General features: G+C 37.0%; 2 protein-coding genes and 11 non-coding genes across 13 annotated transcripts; all 13 read left to right on the forward strand.

The window, feature by feature from the left end:
• The first annotated feature begins 2875 nt into the window (after positions 1 to 2875).
• Positions 2876 to 6355, forward strand: LOC146739807 (uncharacterized). The gene is made up of 4 exons (XM_085502849.1): positions 2876 to 3099; positions 4595 to 4756; positions 4956 to 5196; positions 6051 to 6355. The coding sequence occupies exons 1-4, from the start codon at positions 2944 to 2946 to the stop codon at positions 6353 to 6355; spliced, it is 864 nt and encodes a 287-aa protein (XP_085358975.1). The 5' UTR covers positions 2876 to 2943.
• Positions 6356 to 6745: 390 nt separating this feature from the next.
• LOC146739808 (uncharacterized) lies at positions 6746 to 12043 on the forward strand. The gene is made up of 11 exons (XM_085503004.1): positions 6746 to 6920; positions 7709 to 7933; positions 8069 to 8125; positions 8804 to 8926; positions 9129 to 9182; positions 9315 to 9443; positions 9593 to 9674; positions 10361 to 10404; positions 10670 to 10718; positions 11453 to 11490; positions 11693 to 12043. Exons 1-11 carry the CDS (start codon positions 6750 to 6752, stop codon positions 11960 to 11962), a joined length of 1242 nt encoding a protein of 413 aa, XP_085359130.1. The 5' UTR covers positions 6746 to 6749; the 3' UTR covers positions 11963 to 12043.
• Positions 12044 to 15182: 3139 nt separating this feature from the next.
• TRNAL-CAA (transfer RNA leucine (anticodon CAA)) lies at positions 15183 to 15309 on the forward strand. The gene is made up of 2 exons: positions 15183 to 15220; positions 15264 to 15309. It is a non-coding gene; the product is annotated as a tRNA-Leu (tRNA).
• Positions 15310 to 15785: 476 nt separating this feature from the next.
• On the forward strand, positions 15786 to 15912 carry TRNAL-CAA (transfer RNA leucine (anticodon CAA)). The gene is made up of 2 exons: positions 15786 to 15823; positions 15867 to 15912. It is a non-coding gene; the product is annotated as a tRNA-Leu (tRNA).
• Positions 15913 to 16991: 1079 nt separating this feature from the next.
• On the forward strand, positions 16992 to 17118 carry TRNAL-CAA (transfer RNA leucine (anticodon CAA)). The gene is made up of 2 exons: positions 16992 to 17029; positions 17073 to 17118. It is a non-coding gene; the product is annotated as a tRNA-Leu (tRNA).
• A 476-nt stretch (positions 17119 to 17594) lies between these two features.
• TRNAL-CAA (transfer RNA leucine (anticodon CAA)) lies at positions 17595 to 17721 on the forward strand. The gene is made up of 2 exons: positions 17595 to 17632; positions 17676 to 17721. It is a non-coding gene; the product is annotated as a tRNA-Leu (tRNA).
• A 476-nt stretch (positions 17722 to 18197) lies between these two features.
• On the forward strand, positions 18198 to 18324 carry TRNAL-CAA (transfer RNA leucine (anticodon CAA)). The gene is made up of 2 exons: positions 18198 to 18235; positions 18279 to 18324. It is a non-coding gene; the product is annotated as a tRNA-Leu (tRNA).
• Positions 18325 to 18800: 476 nt separating this feature from the next.
• On the forward strand, positions 18801 to 18927 carry TRNAL-CAA (transfer RNA leucine (anticodon CAA)). Its single transcript has 2 exons — positions 18801 to 18838; positions 18882 to 18927. It is a non-coding gene; the product is annotated as a tRNA-Leu (tRNA).
• Positions 18928 to 19403: 476 nt separating this feature from the next.
• TRNAL-CAA (transfer RNA leucine (anticodon CAA)) lies at positions 19404 to 19530 on the forward strand. Its single transcript has 2 exons — positions 19404 to 19441; positions 19485 to 19530. It is a non-coding gene; the product is annotated as a tRNA-Leu (tRNA).
• A 476-nt stretch (positions 19531 to 20006) lies between these two features.
• On the forward strand, positions 20007 to 20133 carry TRNAL-CAA (transfer RNA leucine (anticodon CAA)). Its single transcript has 2 exons — positions 20007 to 20044; positions 20088 to 20133. It is a non-coding gene; the product is annotated as a tRNA-Leu (tRNA).
• Positions 20134 to 20609: 476 nt separating this feature from the next.
• Positions 20610 to 20736, forward strand: TRNAL-CAA (transfer RNA leucine (anticodon CAA)). The gene is made up of 2 exons: positions 20610 to 20647; positions 20691 to 20736. It is a non-coding gene; the product is annotated as a tRNA-Leu (tRNA).
• A 476-nt stretch (positions 20737 to 21212) lies between these two features.
• On the forward strand, positions 21213 to 21339 carry TRNAL-CAA (transfer RNA leucine (anticodon CAA)). Its single transcript has 2 exons — positions 21213 to 21250; positions 21294 to 21339. It is a non-coding gene; the product is annotated as a tRNA-Leu (tRNA).
• Positions 21340 to 21815: 476 nt separating this feature from the next.
• Positions 21816 to 21942, forward strand: TRNAL-CAA (transfer RNA leucine (anticodon CAA)). Its single transcript has 2 exons — positions 21816 to 21853; positions 21897 to 21942. It is a non-coding gene; the product is annotated as a tRNA-Leu (tRNA).
• The last annotated feature ends 454 nt before the right edge of the window (positions 21943 to 22396 follow it).

Consider the following 22396-nt stretch of genomic DNA (forward strand, 5'->3'; position numbering starts at 1 on the left):
CTATTGTCTCCATGAACATAGGAAAATATTTCCATGGCTATTTATTCGTAATGCGGAATGAAGTATAGTTAATTCTTACACGAGTATGTTGGGTTTTTACGTAACGGCCGTAGAGTTGTCTTCCTTCCTTTCGGCTTTAAAGCATTTCCCACCAAAAACACCGAAACGCTGGAAACAAGTTAGCAAATACGTCTCACATGTCACATTACCGATAAAATGTAATATGACAAGGTTCCCGGTGGGTATGGATGTCTAACTTAGACATTCTTAGACGATAATTTCGATATTATCGATAATATCGGATAAAAACTATCTTACTCAATAGTTGCCCGCACATGGTTGTCTAACTTAGACTTTATTAGACGATAATATCGGAGAAAAAGTTAGACAGGTCTGTCTGGACAACTATTGGGAGAGTTCGTTTTTCTCCGAAACTATCGATAATATCGTCTAACAATGTCTAAGTTAGACATCTCTGCCAGAATTTCATTAGATTTTATTAGACGATAATTATCCGATAATGATTTATATGACATTGTCGCGCCTTCATGCACTGCACGCCCGGAACTACACGTTCAAGTATCCAAAATACCAATACAAAACATGATTAGTATCAGCAATAATTTATAGTACTGCCTGTATAATTGCGTATTATTAGTTTACATCAGACATATCCCTATACAGGATTTTTTAACAATGTCTCAAATTTCCGAAAGAATATTTAAATAAGTTGGGATGAATATGAATTGAATTTCCATCTGTTAAAAATCAGCTAAACAGTTCACCACCACGATTATAGTGAATTGGCGAGTTATCAACGAAGACGACCGGACGTCTCCGATCATGAGCTGGCTGGTTCGAATTTATCCACTTTTACAGTGATGAATATTGCGTTCGAGTTGAGTTACTTGTAATTACAAGCTTGATTTACATTTTTCTTGTGGTGTTTTTTGTCAATGTATTAAATATGAGTGCGTTGGGAAATAGCATAATTATATTGCGTCAGTGAATAAGGCTGGTGAGACTGTGTCACAAGGCGTTCTATTTATTACCAACGCGCGTGGTTGGCGCCTCTGATTGCGTTTATTTTTTATTTTTATTTTCAAAATGTATCACTGGCTGCGTTTTTTTTTTGTTACGTCTCGCAACTGAACGTCCAAGCTGACTTTGTTTTGGCTGTAATTAGGTCACTGGACGCGTATATGCGTACACACGGGCGTATTTTTATTTCACGTTCGAGATCGCCCGAAATGACGCTGTTTGGAAACGTTCCAATATCATTCTATAAACCCCTCGTTTCAGTTTTGAACTGGGTCCCTCTGCGCATGGTAGAAATATTTATAAAAATAAAGAGAATGGAATCGGGTCGCCAATACAAATTAGTATATCGTTCACCAGTATATATTATATCCATCTTTGGCTTTACCGATTTCACAAATTCATGTTTTTGAATTATTTCATATGCAAGAACTCGAGAGGACGGCTTTGTTGGAAAAAATAGCCGTCGGACCACAGTCCTTAAACAACTGTGGTCGGACCAAAGAAGGGACCTTTGCTATTTAGCGTCAGTAGTTTTACGACATACTAACAAGACCTCCGTGTATTTATAGCTATGCGTTCTAGTTCTCGGCGATATTTGGATCGATTTTATTGAAACATCGCGATATGTAATGGCAATAGCTTCCTAAAATCCTTGTTTTATGTAGTTATGCGTTCTCGCTCGAAATAAAACTTATAGCGTATAAATATCTAAATACGTGTTTATCAGATTTGGCTAGTTTATTCACTGGTAACCGTGGTTTACTCCCGGGGGGGGGGCTACTTCCACATTAAGTGGGTAAGGGTGTGAAACCCACCTCTCGTGAACCATACTGACTTCTAAACCATTTTTCTATTTATATACCCACTTCTAAACACAAGTGTTTTCAGTGAAAAAAAAACACCCAGCTCACAACTTTCGCAACCAGTGAGCGCATCCAGGCGATGCATTTTGTTCAGCCTTTTCGGGCATTTGGCTTTTACTATAAGAACCTGTGATAAAGTAAATAAATGCTACCATGGAGGTAATTTACCTCCATGATGCTACTAACACACTTTTAAACCAAAACATTGATAAATGACCACCCACTTCTAAACAAAATAACGTGAAATGACACCCTAGTCGGGCGGCACATACCCGTACTGCACTTCTATGCACCTATCAACGAATTCTGGGTATGTGCCTATTTAGCACAGTTCAAATGGACAGAACAGAAAAAAAGCGGACAGACATAATATGTAATGATCGAGAAGAAGCTTTCGAATTCATCCCGACTTTATAAATAAAAACGATAAAACAAAATTTACTTTGACAATGAACACAAAATGACATAATAACTGAAAAAGCCAAATATATTAAATGTAACTTTCCCACAGCAACATCAAACCAGTGTATAAATTGTATTTTTTGTTTAATCTAGTATATTCTGTCGATTTGTATTTTCACTTTTATTAATTCTATTGTTATGTAACTTCAGCAACCTTACTGCTGATCTTTCAAATAAATAACTTTACCCCCCCTAGTTTACTAGTATTTTACTCGTATCTGCCGGATTACTATTTGCATAATCTCAAATATGGGGAACGCTAATTGGCTGATTGTCATTTTTTTTAGAACAAGCGACCCACATAAGATTGACCGCTTCGCCTTTCATTCAGAATTCGGTGGTTGCTTTCACGCAGTACATGTTATAACCGTGCGCTTAAAATTCATAATCTTACGTTCCGTCTTTCTACATATCACGCTGCTGCTGTTTTATTTTCTCGTTTTGAAATAGTATTACTCAAAGTAAACAGGTAAGTTCATTACTTATTTTGGAAGTTCATTTAGTTCTTGCTCGCTGCTACTTCAAATTCAAATCGTCAGTTCATTGTTTGCTGTTAACATGTTTTCTATCCAACAGTATGGTCAGGGAATGGTATTTGGCTAGAGGTGATCGCAATTATATAGACCTATATATCGATGGCCGTCACCACAATGATATTTTGCAAGAATACAACAAACATAGTACGGGCGTTTCAAAAATCATGGCATCGGCCATACAGGAAAACTGTGTTGAGGTAAGGTACATTACCTGCTTGTTAGTAAAAACTTTATTAACCAGTATTTGGCATTAGCGGTCAGCTTTATGCTGATTTTCATGAAGTAGAAATGTGCATCAAATATACATCTAATTGTTGCATGGAATATAGTGCTGTCCAAAACCGGTCCTGGCAATCGTCGCTCACGCGAGCCGTGTGTAAGCGCGTGCATGTGTGCCGAGCACTCAACCTCGTTCTACTACAAAATTATCTTGTACATCGTACTGACGTGTTTTGTACATTTTGTTTGCAAAATCAATTCATAAACTAATTATCACGGAGTTAGTGTGGTTTTTTTTGAATGCTTTTTGAGGCGTGGGTTAGTATTTACACATCTACCCCACTTGTAATTACCATTCCTTTTGGACGAGTTAATTATAAGATGGCACCGCGAGGAATATATGAACATAGTAACTTTCATCGCTCGTTAGTTGTAATTCACACACCGTGTGCATTTTTTTTCTAAGCTGTATGGATGGCTAGTTGATTATGTGTAAAACATCGGGATCAACACACGTTCAGGTCCGGGATGTCGTTGATTTATGTAACCATGGCCTATATACGACGCGTCGTTTCGGGGAGCGCCGACTCGGAAATAAGCTCAGGTAGCGAGAATGACATTGCGTTTCGGCGTTTATTTGTGTAGACACTCCCCATCACTCTCCTTGGATTTAACACTCATTCATTGTTTCATTCAATGTTTCTGATCCCTGTCTATGTATGTAATCATGGCTTATCAATTCACTTTCTGTTTAGATACACAAAATGCAACTGTGTCTGTGAAAATGTATTAGCAGTGGCGTTTCAAAAGATCTAGATCTATTTACTGTTTACTTTTTTTATTTAACTTTGTCAGCAATTTTCAAGCCAGCAATCAGTGTATTAGCCCTGCGTACAGCGCTGTGTACAAGGACGCGATCGGTTGATAGATACCGACACCACATGCGCTGTGGGAGATATCTATCAATGGAACGCGTCCCTGTACGCACAGCACTGTACACACTGTGCAGCACTGCATAACCCCCTACAATACTATGCTTGTACATTATACACTCATCAGTGTTTGCATGTACAGTATATATTCCAAAGCATATAATAGTGGGGAAATATTTAATTTTCTGACTATAAAAACAAAGTTTTATCCCATGATCCACCCTGTAATAAATACACCTTGTAAAATGGGTAAAAAAATAATGCTAAAAAAACCATTAGAAGTGAATTACATGATTGAACAATTTGTAAATATGCACTAGTTGAATATGAAGAAATAGACTACAAAAGTGGATTTGTTTATTTGATCTTGATGAAGCAAGTGTGAAGCTTGTAATTAATCAAATGCTTTAATTTTACTAAACATGCTTAGCACATATTATTTTTTGCTCTGGAAGATGCTAGTAAGCAGATTTGAGTTATGAAGTGACTGACTATTATTACAATTTGTTGAAGTACCAGTACATATTTTTATGCCACACAGGTACAACTGCAAAATATTGATAACGAGGATGGATTCAATTTGAACTGCAATGACTTTGTTACTGATAAGAGCGATTTTGCAAAATCTTTTGAGGGAGCCAATACCCCGATCATATTTCTTGAAAGATGGTATGAATTTCGAATGTATGGCATCAATGAGTCGGTGAGTATTTTTTGGGTAATACCATGACAATGATTTTACACCTACCCCTTTCAATTGGTATAATACATTTTTTTTGGAGATTTCTTACGCAATTTTCCTTCAGGAATTTTACCCCAAAACAAATAAACTAATTTCGCTTCTCTGAAAAAAAAATCCATAAATTGTTTTAGATTGAAACGATTTCTTGTGTTGTTTCTAGGATGGGAGTGATGAAACCAGTGGTAACATGACGTCTGTGTTCACTGTGTCTGATGATACAGATGATAATGAAACTGTTATGACTGGTTCACATGGTGAAACGGAAGAAAGTATTGTTTTTAGACACACTACCGACAGTAATAATGAAATTCATACTCCGGTCACTACAAGTACCCCTAACAAAAGCTTCCAGAATTCATTTTATGAAGATTTTGAAAAAAAAATAGAGGAAAAAAAGTTAGGTAAGTGTTATACTTTTAAAGACAATGTCAAGTCACCAGTCATTAATTCTTTTTTTGTAGTATTTGTGTGTGTACAGTTTTCTTATTACTTGAAGAAAATTAGTCAGAATTTTTATCAAAAAAGCAGTTTTACGGTGAATTTGAATATGATTTTGTAACTCAACCTGTCACTTAAATATGCGTTTTAAAAAAAAACTGCTCTGTTTTTTTGCACTCAGAAAAATGAAATACTGTCAAATACTTTATTTAACTAAAATAATGATTCATTGAAAAAAAAATCCAAAATCCAGCGAAAATTATCCTAATTTTCACGTTATCGCAAAAACAAAACACCCAAAAAAATCTTTTCTACGAAAATTAATTCCAGCTAAAATAAAGTATTTTACAGTAACCACAGCTTAGAATATAAAATCTTCCTCAAGCAGTATCAATGTCAAAAGAAGTTGGTGGGATGAAAAGCTAGTCTATACAAAAAAGAAAGTTAGCTCAAGACAAAATGTGGTGTGGAAGTTCATACTGTTCTATTTTAGTGTCCTTTGCAAACTTTTCGTTCTCAGTGAAATAAATGTCAGACACAGATGATGTTCAGCGGCTGTAAACAGTTGTATGAACAAAACTTAAAATGAGTGATATTCAAGTTCTCTATTCTCTATTTTTATAAGTAAATTTCAAGATCATATTTTAAAGCGAGATAATACCGAGTAATGAGCAAAAGTCTCCTACCATTCCCAAATGAAACTTGTTTACAGTGTGATTTTTGCAACTATGTTGTATTATTTCTTTTCTTTATTGATCTATAATTTTGTGTGTCCATTTGTGCTGTGGTCAATAAATCAAATTTCTTATTTATTCAGGAGTGTTTGCTGTTCCAATTTCAAGCTTTGTGGAGCCAGAAAAAGAAAGGCTTGTTCGCCCTTTAAATGAAAAGTCTGTTAAGGCTTTTGAAAAGATCCTGACAGCCCAACCAGGATTAGTTTCCGAATATCAACAGCTAATCGGAAATATTCCGAAATCTGTTGTAAGTTTTTCAAACTTCACAGTGAACAGCCTTTCAAAATATAAAATTGAAGCCATTGATGGCAACCATAGCTTCCATGCACAATTGTCCACATTCAAGAAAACTGGCAATCCAAAATTAGCAACAAGAGAGGTAAGTTGAAATAATTTCAATATGACTGCATACATCAGGGATGACTAATAAAATTTATAGATATTATAGCAAGTGTCCAGAGAAAAAACTTCTGTCTTCATTGGTAATTTGAACATGTATGCAAGATATCAAAAGCAATTTTAATGTAAACATGGTCGTGGTCATGTCAATCATAGCTTAGTTATTGATTAATGTAAAGTTTAGTGATTAATGTAAAGATTATTTATTAATGTAAAGTATAGTGTGTACTGAAAATTGTGATAATCTGTGTATCACATATTTTAATACAAGTGAGATCCATATGAACATTCAAAATTGCCATTATCATGTATACCATTTTCAGGCAAGGTTGTACTATGACCTGTCAGCAGAAGAAGCAAAAACGATGGGAATTCGTCGAAATATGGCTACCAACAACTTTTGCCAAATGGACGATTTTGTGATTGTCCAGCATATGAGATGCATAATTGACGAAGTTGCTGGACCAACAACTAAAGATGATGACAATCCAGTAAAGACTGAGGAATTTTATATGAGGACCAAATTGATGTTGGCTGCAGATGGGAAAACTGTTGTAAGTATTTTCATTCAGTTTTACCTTGTCCATAGTATTACATATAAAAGTAAAAGAAAATGAAGGAAACAAATTTCTTAGCTGTTATTGGCTCTGATGTCAAACAAACTGTGGTTTACAGTTTTTATCTAATCTCCTGCAAACTTAGATATTGTATTGACTAGTTTGGAATCTCAAAATAGTATTAAATAAATATGTGTAGGTTTTTTCTTCTCGTTCTTGTTTATTAGCCTGAATATTTGATATATTATTGCATTGTTTCAGGTCTTTTATATTTACTTTTGCTACGTTTTAAAATAAGATCACTCCAGATAGCGGGTACATAGTTGGTTTGTGGCTACTCACTCATTATTTAATTGTGGTAATAGTTATGCTATGTTTTGTTTCAATTACAATTATTTTTGTTAAATACTGTATTTTTGTAGACAACACTTAATCAGACAATCAGTTGTAGCCAGTAAGGAAATTTCAAAAACTATGATGTTGTATGAATAACTCAATATTGATTACATGACCAGACACTTTCAATGTTACATTCTTGTTAATTGTAATGCATAAATTTGTCAGGGCATCATTGGTAGTGAATATACCAAAAAGTGCCATGGTGTAATCTTCACAACAATCATTAAATCATTCTTGACCAAAGACTAATTATTTCACAGTACAAAGATGTGTCCTGCATAAAATATTTATAGGATGTAAATATTATTCATTAAATTTTAAGCTAGAGCTTCAAGATACAATTTGTGAAAGTTAAACTACACAATACTTATGTTTTTTCCCTCAAGAAAATGAATTCATTCAGAACACACACGTTGTTGGCTAGTTTGTCACGAAGAAACTATAGAATGTTGAAAAACATATTTGAAAAAATGAACAATTTAAAAGTTCATAGGTTTAAAGGCCTTCACGGAATAAAAACTGAAGACCAAGTATTCCAAGTACTGTCAGTGCTAAATTCAAGCCAGTCACCGAATTTTAAAGAATTTAATGATAAAATAAGGGAACTCAAGGTAAGTAATCGTTTATCAACTATATAGAAAATAGTACTAAACAATATAAAAAAAGATGCATGACAGAATTTTAGCATGGTGGATATAAAGCAGCAATGACATGCATGAACAATAGTATTTTTATCTCTTTTGTAGCACACTACTACAACAAGTGACAGTTATACAAAGAATAAAAACAAGGCTCCTAAACAAGTAAGTTTGGGGTAAAAGGAAGTGGTGCAATCAGGGCGGATTAGTAGATATAAATTGTGTTTTCAAATTGAAAACAAAGACTTTAGTGTTGTTTTTGCAGATCTTTTATAACAGGAATTTGGCACCGTTTCAAATTTTCACCATGATTTGTCTCCTTTTGGGTGCACTAGTATTTATGATTTTCATCCCAGTAACTTCACAGTAATGTCAAAGACACTTAAGTGACTGGGATTGAGTCATTTTCAATTATGCATTTTTACCTGAATAACAGCCATTCAATTTCTTTGCTTTTTGTGAAATGTATATACTTTCTCAAATGATCACCAATGTTTAATTAAGTAATGAAGTTATTACGAGAATGATGCAAGTATGCACAAAGCCAGTGCAGCAATTGTTTTGGAGGTTGATGTATTCCTGCACTTTTTAAATGCAATTTTTGCAGTATTCTTGTGATAACCTTATTATTATTAGTTTTACATATCTTATATCTTGTAATTATTTAATGACTGGTCAGACAAAAACACAACAAAATGCCCTTTGTGAAGTTTTTATTCGTATCAAAAACTACTATGAAAAGGGCTGGCAACATTTACTGTGTCTGTTATTTCTTATTTGGAATTTGCATTGCCTACTTGTAGAAGCGATTGTATTATTATCAATTTGTGTTTATTTGTTTAGTTACATGAACAAAAGAAAGATGTAAACCAAGTTGTGAATGACCTAAAAAAGACAAGCGAAGGAGAGTACAGCATTTCATGTGTAAATGGATGCCTTTTTGTTGTCAAGGGGAATGAAGTAAAGGTCAGTGAAATTACGTATATTAGCAAAGTATTAGTAGTTGTTCTATTGGTAATGTACATGACTACATAGATTTGCCAAAGACAACCTCTATCAAAGTCATATTTGATAAATAAATGCATTTTTGTGAGCTTTTAGTAGAGCATACCATGTGCATTGTGTTAGTTTTGTAATCTGTCCTAATTATTGAACATATTTTCAATAGACTGCTTCAGTGGTTCATCTATGGAACATTCTGGAAGACAGCAGTGTTGTAAAGGTAAACAAATGTTATGAAATCTTGTTAATCTTTTAACTTGCAGTACAACGTTTTCAATATTACATGGTAAATGAAAATATCTGTTTTACAATAGCATGGTTTCCATTTAACTCGTGTTTTGTTCATGCACAGGGTAATTTAGAAAAACAACTAAAAGAAGAGGTGACCAGAAGAAAACATCTGGAAACAGAATTACAAAATGAAAGAGAGAAAAATAAAAAAATGTGCACCTCAATAGAACAAATTAAATTGAACGGAAAGGTGAGTTTTAAATTGTAGTTACTCGTGATAAAATATGTTTAAATTGACACTTTGCTGGCTAGCTTTGTATCATATACGATACAGAACATGTTTGTAATAAATTTTATTTTCGCTGGCTACATTTAATAATTTGTTTTTATCAATTCAAGGCTAAACTAATTGACAGTGGCAAAGACAAGGAAAAAAATGAAAGTGGTGAAAGTACTACCTGTTTAAAACGAAAGGTCCCTGGTAAGGATTGCACCATTATATTAGCATAAGTGCGCGAGTCTCCGTGTATGGTGAATATAGTGTGGTGTTCACATCACTGGTGTTTTTTTTTTACCAATTTTGTTTTGATATAATATTTATTGTTGTTCTGTTTAGAATAGTTTGATTTCTCATTTGAAAGCAATTCTGTCACGCAGCATTTTGAGTGCATATTCAATGCGAATCATGGTATTTTTGCAAGTAATCCATGTTTACTACACCAGCACATAGTACTAGAAAAGAGATTTTTTACACGAACAGATCATATAAATATTCAATTTAAATTGGGAATTGTTTTTTTTCATTTGTATAATTTTGCTGACAATATAACTTCAAATGAATAATGATTACAATGTAACAAGTTTCTCTTTTAATAATGTTAATGCTTTGTATGGTATAATCCTCTATTATGGGGTTACAGTGCTGCACAATATTTTTTTTTTGTATGCATGAATATTCCTCCTGTGGAATTAAGTGTGAAACATTTCAAGAATGGATGATCGGTGGACTTTCATGACTGCTTAACTCTGAAGAACAGCTAATTGCATAACCATAATTTGTGTTCCTGCTGATAATACTGTTAGCTAAGTCTAGTTTCCAATCAAAACAGTGCCCTATAACCACTTTCAATGGAATAACTCATAGGTTTCTTTTTTATGGATTCACAGATATGGATTCACATGGTAGTTCTCTATCCACAAAGAAAACAAAGGTGAACATTTTTCATTTAAATTGCACCCATCTACTTACACACCTGCCGTATAAATTTCCAAATTTAAATAAATGAGTTACAAACTTACTGTAAACTATTTTTTAAAATGTTAAATGAAGGGAATAAATATTCGAATCAAAATCAAAAAGACAAAATCGAATGTGAGGCACATGTGCTTTCTTTGTTTGACCCTTAATCATTATTGAATCAGATACTATTCAAGGAACAAAATACCAACATATTTATCTGCATATTTTCTGTACAGCTTGTGAATGAAGGAAAAATAAATGAAGACAGTTGCAAGAACATCACAGGTAAGCACTTCATAATAATCTCATCATTTCAAACACGGTATGCGCATTGCATAAGGGTTACATCAATGTAAGTTTGTTTGTTTGTTCCAATTCAGCCAAATACAAACAAGAACTGTCATTGACAATGACATGTTTCTTTATGTGTTTTCTAGCTGATATTGCATTATCTGCAAATAAACATACAAAGTCAAAAGAGTGGATGAAAGAAAAAGAAATTGAAAGGAAGTTATTAGTTCTGAAAAAAAGTGGAAAAATAGATCACTTTTTAGAAAACTACCAGCCAAGAAAAAGAATTCGAATGGTGTCACCAAGCGACATGAAGCAGTTTGAGATAGACTTCCCTGACATTTTTGACAATCTCACCCAAGTGTATGACAATGAGGATGAAACTGAGACCAACACAATCCTAAATTTTATGAAATCATACAAGAGGTCAATCACATCTGCAAGTATGATGGAAGACTTGCTGGGATTTTTATTGGCCAGTCTGCAGAATACACTTGATAAATGGTATATTTTATCTCTCAGCCTCAAAACTAAAAATAGCAGCTTAGTGGCACATGATCACATCAAAATGTTCTCTTATTTTCAATTAACTTTTGTGGTTTTTGCTCGTTCATGTAATTAAGGACATTACATTTTATGATCCACATGACATGATTGTCAATATTATCTACTCAATGGTAATTTTTTAGATTACTATAGTAATAATTATTTATTGTTCTGCTTTATAGAAACCAAAGAGCAGCAACAAAGTGGAACAAAAATGCCGGTAAGCAAATTTTATCTTGAATAATATCGGCTTTTCCACTGCATTTGTACTGGTTGAAAACCCATTGTTTGGGTTGTTAACTGAAGACTAGACATGAATAACTCCAATGTCCACCAAAATACAAACTTGTTGACAAATAAAAATGTTCACCCTTGATCCTTAAGATTTGATTAATCAGATTTGATTTTTTGTTTGTTCACAGACTACTAATGACTGGGTTGCCGTGTGGTATCCGGACAAGGCATGGTTTGGCAGAGTCAAGTCTGTAGATGGAAACAGTATTAAGGCAGAGTTTTTGGAAGAAGTGTTGAACAAGCTTCACTGGCCCATCAAGTCAATGGTAGAAACATTTGACCAAAAGTTTATTTTAAAAAGTTGTTTGAATATTGAAGTATTGAAAAGAAATCAAATAAAAGTGGAAGAGGGACTCATCGAAAATGTTAAAACTATTTACAAACAGTTTATTGTGTAGGGAGTGAGGACTCACAGTTTTTAATGATATTGTTGCTGAAAATCTTTATGATATTTTTATTAAAACAACAAATCAATATAATTTTACCAGTTACCAGAGTATTTTATTTCTGGCTTGAATCTCAAGCCACAGTTGCCAGTGTTTTATTCATGGCTTGAATTTCAGGCCACACAAGCCAGTGTTCTGTTGAACTTCAAGTAATAGTTTCCAGTGGAGAATTCCTAGCTTGAATTTCAAACCACAGTTGCCACCGGTAAATTCCTAGCCTTAATTTTAAGCCACAGTTGCCAGTGATGAATTTCAAGCCACTCTTGCCTGTGGTGAATTCCTAGCTTGAATTTCAAGCCACAGTTGCCTGTGGTGAATTCCTAGCTTGAATTTCAAGCCACAGTTGCCAGTGGTGAATTCCTAGCTTGAATTTCAAGCCACAGTTGCCTGTGGTGAATTCCTAGCTTGAATTTCAAGCCACAGTTGCCAGTTGTGAATTCCTAGCTTGAATTTCAAGCCACAGTTGCCAGTTGTGAATTCCTAGCTTGAATTTCAAGCCACTCTTGCCAGTGATGAATTTCAAGCTTGAATTTCAAGCAACAGTTGCCAGTGGTGAATTCCTAGCTTGAATTTCAAGCCACAGTTGCCTTTGGTAAATTCCTGCTTTGAATTTCAAGCCACAGTTGCCAGTGGTAAATTCCAAGCTTGAATTTCAAGCAACAGTTGCCAGTGGTAAATTCCTAGCTTGAATTTCAAGCCACAGTTGCCAGTGGTAAATTCCTGCTTTGAATTTCAAGCCACAGTTGCCTTTGGTAAATTCCTGCTTTGAATTTCAAGCCACAGTTGCCAGTGGTAAATTCCAAGCTTGAATTTCAAGCAACAGTTGCCAGTGGGAAATTCCTAGCTTGAATTTCAAGCCACAGTTGCCAGTGGTAAATTCCTAGCTTGAAGTTAAGGCCACATTTGCCAGTTGTGAATTCCTAGCTTGAATTTCAAGCCCAGGTTACCTGTGGTAAATTCCTAGCTTGAATTTCAAGCCACAGTTGCTGGTGTTGTATTCATGGCTTGATTTGCAAGCCACATATGTCAGTGTTCTGAACTTGACTTGAATTTCAAGCCACAGTTGCCAGTGGTGAATTCCTAGCTTGAATTTCAAGCCACAGTTGCCAGTGGTAAATTCCTAGCTTGAATTTCAAGCCACAGTTGCCAGTGGTTAATTCCTAGCTTGAATTTCAAGCCACAGTTGCCAGTGGTAAATTCCTAGCTTGAATTTCAAGCCACAGTTGCCAGTGGTTAATTCCAAGCTTGAATTTCAAGCCACAGTTGACAGTGGTAAATTCCCAGCTTGAATTTCAAGCCACAGTTGCCAGTGGTAAATTCTAGCTTGAATTTAAAGCCACAGTTGCCAGTGGTAAATTCCTAGCTTGAATTTCAAGCCACAGTTGCCAGTGGTAAATTCCTAGCTTGAATTTCAAGCCACAGTTGCCAGTGGTAAATTCCTAGCTTGAATTTCAAGCCACAGTTGCCAGTGGTAAATTCCTAGCTTGAATTTCAAGCCACAGTTGCCAGTGGTTAATTCCAAGCTTGAATTTCAAGCCACAGTTGACAGTGGTAAATTCCCAGCTTGAATTTCAAGCCACAGTTGCCAGTGGTAAATTCTAGCTTGAATTTAAAGCCACAGTTGCCTGTAGTAAATTCCCAGCTTGAATTTAAAGTCACAGTTGCCAGTGGTAAATTCCTAGCTTGAATTTCAAGCCACAGTTGCCAGTGGTAAATTCCTAGCTTGAATTTCAAGCCACAGTTGCCAGTGGTAAATTCCTAGCTTGAATTTCAAGCCACAGTTGCCAGTGGTTAATTCCAAGCTTGAATTTCAAGCCACAGTTGACAGTGGTAAATTCCCAGCTTGAATTTCAAGCCACAGTTGCCAGTGGTAAATTCTAGCTTGAATTTAAAGCCACAGTTGCCTGTAGTAAATTCCCAGCTTGAATTTAAAGTCACAGTTGCCAGTGGTAAATTCCTAGCTTGAATTTCAAGCCACAGTTGCCTAGCTTGAATTTAAAGTCACAGTTGCCAGTGGTAAATTCCAAACTTTAATTTCAAGCCACAGTTGGCAAATTCCTAGCTTGAAGTTCAAGCCACATTTTCCAGTGGTAAATTCCTAGCTTGAATTTCAAGCCAAAGTTTCCAGTGATAAATTCCTAGCTTGAATTTCAAGCCACGGTTGCCAGTGGTAAATTCCAAGCTTGAATTTCAAACCATCGCGGCCAGTGGTAGATTCCTAGCTTGAATTTCAAGCCAGTGTTCTGATCCTGAACATTTACAAAAGCGTTTTATTCTTGGCATAAATTTCAAGCCATAGTTGCCAGTTTTGTATTCATGGCTTGAATTTCATGACTTGATTTTCAAGCCACAGTTGCCAGTGGTAAACTCCTAGCTTGAATTTTAAGCCACATTTACAAAAGCGTTTTATTCTTGGCATGAATTTCAAGCCATAGTTGCCAGTGGTAGATTCCTAGCTTGAATTTCAAGCCACAGTTGCCGGTTTTGTATTCATAGCTTGAATTTCATGACTTGATTTTCAAGCCACAGTTGCCAGTGGTAAACTCCTAGCTTGAATTTCAAGCCACATTTACAAAAGCGTTTTATTCTTGGCATGAATTTCAAGCCATAGTTGCCAGTGGTAGATTCCTAGCTTGAATTTCAAGCCACAGTTGCCGGTTTTGTATTCATAGCTTGAATTTCAAACCAGAATTGCCAGTGTTCTTTTTCTGTTGAGATATGATCACAGAAGAAAGAAACCCAAATTTACTTTCAGGACACTGTATCCAAATCTAAGAAAAAAGTTAAAATATAACACAAAGGAATGACTAAATGGAAAAGTCATTTTCGAATGGATTCAATTATTATATTTCATGACATTTACGATAAACTGGACTATTCATACAAGTTGCATACTGCAGAATGTCAGCAGCGTGGCGCAGCGGAAGCGTACTGGGCCCATAACCCAGAGGTACCTGGATCGAAACCAGGCGCTGCTATGAAATGGAAGTTTTTAACCGTTAATTCTCAATAAACCTGTTGCTGCGAGTTATGTGCCTTAAAAGTTTGCTTTATTAATCCGGAACATTCGAGATTTGCAATCTGCCAAGCGTAACAAATTATGAATGACAAGTAAGTAGGTTGGCAATAACAATAATTATTAACTGGCGCAAAATTTGAGTTGCAAGTAACTGTCAGGATGGCCGAGCGGTCTAAGGCGCCAGACTCAAGGATTTGACACCTTGCCCTTATTTCAGGGTTATTTATGGGAGATTTCTGGTCCACGAATGTGGGCGTGGGTTCGAATCCCACTTCTGACAATGTTATTTTACCTTTAGTAACTTAGCAAATTCTCGCCTAGTTTGTGCTCGATATGACATTTAATTATCTTCGTGTTTAGTCGTGATTCAACATTGACAGTAGTTTCGTTTAGTTTCAATTTACAAATACTGAACCGAGATTACGCATTATATTTCATGACATTTACGATAAACTGGACTATTCATACAAGTTGCATACTGCAAAATGTCAGCAGCGTGGCGCAGCGGAAGCGTGCTGGGCCCATAACCCAGAGGTCCATGGATCGAAACCAGGCGCTGCTATGAAATTGAAGTTTTTAACCGTTAATTCTCAAACAACCTGTTGCTGCGAGTTATGTGCCTTAAAAGTTTGCTTTATTCATCCGGAACATTAGTGATTCGCAATCTGCCAAGCGTAACAAATTATGAATGACGAGTAAGTAGGTTGGCAATAACAATAATTATTAACTGGCGCAAAATTTGAGTTGCAAGTAACTGTCAGGATGGCCGAGCGGTCTAAGGCGCCAGACTCAAGGATTTGACACCTTGCCCTTATTTCAGAGTTATTGATGGGAGATTTCTGGTCCACGAATGTGGGCGTGGGTTCGAATCCCACTTCTGACAATGTTATTTAACCTTTAGTAACTTAGCAAATTCTCGCCTAGTTTGTGCTCGATATGACATTTAATTATCTTCGTGTTTAGTCGTGATTCAACATTGACAGTAGTTTCGTTTAGTTTCAATTTACAAATACTGAACTGAGATTACGCATTATATTTCATGACATTTACGATAAACTGGACTATTCATACAAGTTGCATACTGCAGAATGTCAGCAGCGTGGCGCAGCGGAAGCGTGCTGGGCCCATAACCCAGAGGTCCCTGGATCGAAACCAGGCGCTGCTATGAAATTGAAGTTTTTAACCGTTAATTCTCAATAAACCTATTGCTGCGAGTTATGTGCCTTAGAAGTTTGCTTTATTAATCCGGAACATTCGTGATTCGCAATCTGCCAAGCGTAACAAATTATGAATGACGAGTAAGTAGGTTGGCAATAACAATAATTATTAACTGGCGCCAAATTTGAGTTGCAAGTAACTGTCAGGATGGCCGAGCGGTCTAAGGCACCAGACTCAAGGATTTGACACCTTGCCCTTAATTCAGGGTTATTTATGGGAGATTTCTGGTCCACGAATGTGGGCGTGGGTTCGAATCCAACTTCTGACAATGTTATTTTACCTTTAGTAACTTAGCAAATTCTCGCCTAGTTTGTGCTCGATATGACATTTAATTATCTTCGTGTTTAGTCGTGATTCAACATTGACAGTAGTTTCGTTTAGTTTCAATTTACAAATACTGAACCGAGATTACGCATTATATTTCATGACATTTACGATAAACTGGACTATTCATACAAGTTGCATACTGCAGAATATCTGCAGCGTGGCGCAGCGGAAGCGTGCTGGGCCCATAACCCAGAGGTCCCTGGATCGAAACCAGGCGCTGCTATGAAATTGAAGTTTTTAACCGTTAATTCTCAAACAACCTGTTGCTGCGAGTTATGTGCCTTAAAAGTTTGCTTTATTCATCCGGAACATCCGTGATTCGCAATCTGCCAAGCGTAACAAATTATAAATGACGAGTAAGTAGGTTGGCAATAACAATAATTATTAACTGGCGCAAAATTTGAGTTGCAAGTACCTGTCAGGATGGCCGAGCGGTCTAAGGCGCCAGACTCAAGGATTTGACACCTTGCCCTTAATTCAGGGTTATTTATGGGAGATTTCTGGTCCACGAATGTGGGCGTGGGTTCGAATCCCACTTCTGACAATGTTATTTTACCTTTAGTAACTTAGCAAATTCTCGCCTAGTTTGTGCTCGATATGACATTTAATTATCTTCGTGTTTAGTCGTGATTCAACATTGACAGTAGTTTCGTTTAGTTTCAATTTACAAATACTGAACCGAGATTACGCATTATATTTCATGACATTTACGATAAACTGGACTATTCATACAAGTTGCATATTGCAGAATGTCAGCAGCGTGGCGCAGCGGAAGCGTGCTGGGCCCATAACCCAGAGGTCCCTGGATCGAAACCAGCCGCTGCTATGAAATTGAAGTTTTAAACCGTTAATTCTCGAACAACCTGTTGCTGCGAGTTATGTGCCTTAAAAGTTTGCTTTATTCATCCGGAACATTCGTGATTCGCAATCTGCCAAGCGTAACAAATTATGAATGACGAGTAAGTAGGTTGGCAATAACAATAATTATTAACTGGCGCAAAATTTGAGTTGCAAGTAACTGTCAGGATGGCCGAGCGGTCTAAGGCGCCAGACTCAAGGATTTGACACCTTGCCCTTATTTCAGGGTTATTTATGGGAGATTTCTGGTCCACGAATGTGGGCGTGGGTTCGAATCCCACTTCTGACAATGTTATTTTACCTTTAGTAACTTAGCAAATTCTCGCCTAGTTTGTGCTCGATATGACATTTAATTATCTTCGTGTTTAGTCGTGATTCAACATTGACAGTAGTTTCGTTTAGTTTCAATTTACAAATACTGAACCGAGATTACGCATTATATTTCATGACATTTACGATAAACTGGACTATTCATACAAGTTGCATACTGCAGAATGTCAGCAGCGTGGCGCAGCGGAAGCGTACTGGGCCCATAACCCAGAGGTACCTGGATCGAAACCAGGCGCTGCTATGAAATGGAAGTTTTTAACCGTTAATTCTCAATAAACCTGTTGCTGCGAGTTATGTGCCTTAAAAGTTTGCTTTATTAATCCGGAACATTCGAGATTTGCAATCTGCCAAGCGTAACAAATTATGAATGACAACTAAGTAGGTTGGCAATAACAATAATTATTAACTGGCGCAAAATTTGAGTTGCAAGTAACTGTCAGGATGGCCGAGCGGTCTAAGGCGCCAGACTCAAGGATTTGACACCTTGCCCTTATTTCAGGGTTATTTATGGGAGATTTCTGGTCCACGAATGTGGGCGTGGGTTCGAATCCCACTTCTGACAATGTTATTTTACCTTTAGTAACTTAGCAAATTCTCGCCTAGTTTGTGCTCGATATGACATTTAATTATCTTCGTGTTTAGTCGTGATTCAACATTGACAGTAGTTTCGTTTAGTTTCAATTTACAAATACTGAACCGAGATTACGCATTATATTTCATGACATTTACGATAAACTGGACTATTCATACAAGTTGCATACTGCAAAATGTCAGCAGCGTGGCGCAGCGGAAGCGTGCTGGGCCCATAACCCAGAGGTCCATGGATCGAAACCAGGCGCTGCTATGAAATTGAAGTTTTTAACCGTTAATTCTCAAACAACCTGTTGCTGCGAGTTATGTGCCTTAAAAGTTTGCTTTATTCATCCGGAACATTAGTGATTCGCAATCTGCCAAGCGTAACAAATTATGAATGACGAGTAAGTAGGTTGGCAATAACAATAATTATTAACTGGCGCAAAATTTGAGTTGCAAGTAACTGTCAGGATGGCCGAGCGGTCTAAGGCGCCAGACTCAAGGATTTGACACCTTGCCCTTATTTCAGAGTTATTGATGGGAGATTTCTGGTCCACGAATGTGGGCGTGGGTTCGAATCCCACTTCTGACAATGTTATTTAACCTTTAGTAACTTAGCAAATTCTCGCCTAGTTTGTGCTCGATATGACATTTAATTATCTTCGTGTTTAGTCGTGATTCAACATTGACAGTAGTTTCGTTTAGTTTCAATTTACAAATACTGAACTGAGATTACGCATTATATTTCATGACATTTACGATAAACTGGACTATTCATACAAGTTGCATACTGCAGAATGTCAGCAGCGTGGCGCAGCGGAAGCGTGCTGGGCCCATAACCCAGAGGTCCCTGGATCGAAACCAGGCGCTGCTATGAAATTGAAGTTTTTAACCGTTAATTCTCAATAAACCTATTGCTGCGAGTTATGTGCCTTAGAAGTTTGCTTTATTAATCCGGAACATTCGTGATTCGCAATCTGCCAAGCGTAACAAATTATGAATGACGAGTAAGTAGGTTGGCAATAACAATAATTATTAACTGGCGCCAAATTTGAGTTGCAAGTAACTGTCAGGATGGCCGAGCGGTCTAAGGCACCAGACTCAAGGATTTGACACCTTGCCCTTAATTCAGGGTTATTTATGGGAGATTTCTGGTCCACGAATGTGGGCGTGGGTTCGAATCCCACTTCTGACAATGTTATTTTACCTTTAGTAACTTAGCAAATTCTCGCCTAGTTTGTGCTCGATATGACATTTAATTATCTTCGTGTTTAGTCGTGATTCAACATTGACAGTAGTTTCGTTTAGTTTCAATTTACAAATACTGAACCGAGATTACGCATTATATTTCATGACATTTACGATAAACTGGACTATTCATACAAGTTGCATACTGCAGAATATCTGCAGCGTGGCGCAGCGGAAGCGTGCTGGGCCCATAACCCAGAGGTCCCTGGATCGAAACCAGGCGCTGCTATGAAATTGAAGTTTTTAACCGTTAATTCTCAAACAACCTGTTGCTGCGAGTTATGTGCCTTAAAAGTTTGCTTTATTCATCCGGAACATCCGTGATTCGCAATCTGCCAAGCGTAACAAATTATAAATGACGAGTAAGTAGGTTGGCAATAACAATAATTATTAACTGGCGCAAAATTTGAGTTGCAAGTACCTGTCAGGATGGCCGAGCGGTCTAAGGCGCCAGACTCAAGGATTTGACACCTTGCCCTTAATTCAGGGTTATTTATGGGAGATTTCTGGTCCACGAATGTGGGCGTGGGTTCGAATCCCACTTCTGACAATGTTATTTTACCTTTAGTAACTTAGCAAATTCTCGCCTAGTTTGTGCTCGATATGACATTTAATTATCTTCGTGTTTAGTCGTGATTCAACATTGACAGTAGTTTCGTTTAGCTTCAATTTTCAAATACTGAACCGAGATTACGCATTATATTTCATGACATTTACGATAAACTGGACTATTCATACAAGTTGCATACTGCAGAATGTCAGCAGCGTGGCGCAGCGGAAGCGTGCTGTGCCCATAACCCAGAGGTCCCTGGATCGAAACCAGGCGCTGCTATGAAATTGAAGTTTTTAACCGTTAATTCTCAATAAACCTATTGCTGCGAGTTATGTGCCTTAGAAGTTTGCTTTATTAATCCGGAACATTCGTGATTCGCAATCTGCCAAGCGTAACAAATTATGAATGACGAGTAAGTAGGTTGGCAATAACAATAATTATTAACTGGCGCAAAATTTGAGGTGCAAGTAACTGTCAGGATGGCCGAGCGGTCTAAGGCGCCAGACTCAAGGATTTGACACCTTGCCCTTATTTCAGAGTTATTGATGGGAGATTTCTGGTCCACGAATGTGGGCGTGGGTTCGAATCCCACTTCTGACAATGTTATTTTACCTTTAGTAACTTAGCAAATTCTCGCCTAGTTTGTGCTCGATATGACATTTAATTATCTTCGTGTTTAGTCGTGATTCAACATTGACAGTAGTTTCGTTTAGTTTCAATTTTCAAATACTGAACCGAGATTACGCATTATATTTCATGACATTTACGATAAACTGGACTATTCATACAAGTTGCATATTGCAGAATGTCAGCAGCGTGGCGCAGCGGAAGCGTGCTGGGCCCATAACCCAGAGGTCCCTGGATCGAAACCAGCCGCTGCTATGAAATTGAAGTTTTAAACCGTTAATTCTCGAACAACCTGTTGCTGCGAGTTATGTGCCTTAAAAGTTTGCTTTATTCATCCGGAACATTCGTGATTCGCAATCTGCCAAGCGTAACAAATTATGAATGACGAGTAAGTAGGTTGGCAATAACAATAATTATTAACTGGCGCAAAATTTGAGTTGCAAGTAACTGTCAGGATGGCCGAGTGGTCTAAGGCGCCAGACTCAAGGATTTGACACCTTGCCCTTATTTCAGGGTTATTTATGGGAGATTTCTGGTCCACGAATGTGGGCGTGGGTTCGAATCCCACTTCTGACAATGTTATTTTACCTTTAGTAACTTAGCAAATTCTCGCCTAGTTTGTGCTCGATATGACATTTAATTATCTTCGTGTTTAGTCGTGATTCAACATTGACAGTAGTTTCGTTTAGTTTCAATTTACAAATACTGAACCGAGATTACGCATTATATTTCATGACATTTACGATAAACTGGACTACTCATACAAGTTGCATACGGCAGAATGTCAGCAGCGTGGCGCAGCGGAAGCGTGCTGGGTCCATAACCTAGAGGTCCCTGGATCGAAACCAGGCGCTGCTATGAAATTGAAGTTTTTAACCGTTAATTCTCAAACAACCTGTTGCTGCGAGTTATGTGCCTTAAAAGTTTGCTTTATTCATCCGGAACATTCGTGATTCGCAATCTGCCAAGTGTAACAAATTATGAATGACGAGTAAGTAGGTTGGCAATAACAATAATTATTAACTGGCGCAAAATTTGAGTTGCAAGTAACTGTCAGGATGGCCGAGCGGTCTAAGGCGCCAGACTCAAGGATTTGACACCTTGCCCTTATTTCAGGGTTATTTATGGGAGATTTCTGGTCCACGAATGTGGGCGTGGGTTCGAATCCCACTTCTGACAATGTTATTTTACCTTTAGTAACTTAGCAAATTCTCGCCTAGTTTGTGCTCGATATGACATTTAATTATCTTCGTGTTTAGTCGTGATTCAACATTGACAGTAGTTTCGTTTAGTTTCAATTTACAAATACTGAACCGAGATTACGCATTATATTTCATGACATTTACGATAAACTGGACTATTCATACAAGTTGCATACTGCAGAATGTCAGCAGCGTGGCGCAGCGGAAGCGTGCTGGGCCCATAACCCAGAGGTACCTGGATCGAAACCAGGCGCTGCTATGAAATGGAAGTTTTTAACCGTTAATTCTCAATAAACCTGTTGCTGCGAGTTATGTGCCTTAAAAGTTTGCTTTATTAATCCGGAACATTCGAGATTTGCAATCTGCCAAGCGTAACAAATTATGAATGACAAGTAAGTAGGTTGGCAATAACAATAATTATTAACTGGCGC

This window comes from Saccoglossus kowalevskii, chromosome 8, assembly GCF_978046115.1.
Source record: "Saccoglossus kowalevskii chromosome 8, keSacKowa6.1, whole genome shotgun sequence".
NCBI classification, from domain to species: Eukaryota; Metazoa; Hemichordata; class Enteropneusta; family Harrimaniidae; genus Saccoglossus; species Saccoglossus kowalevskii.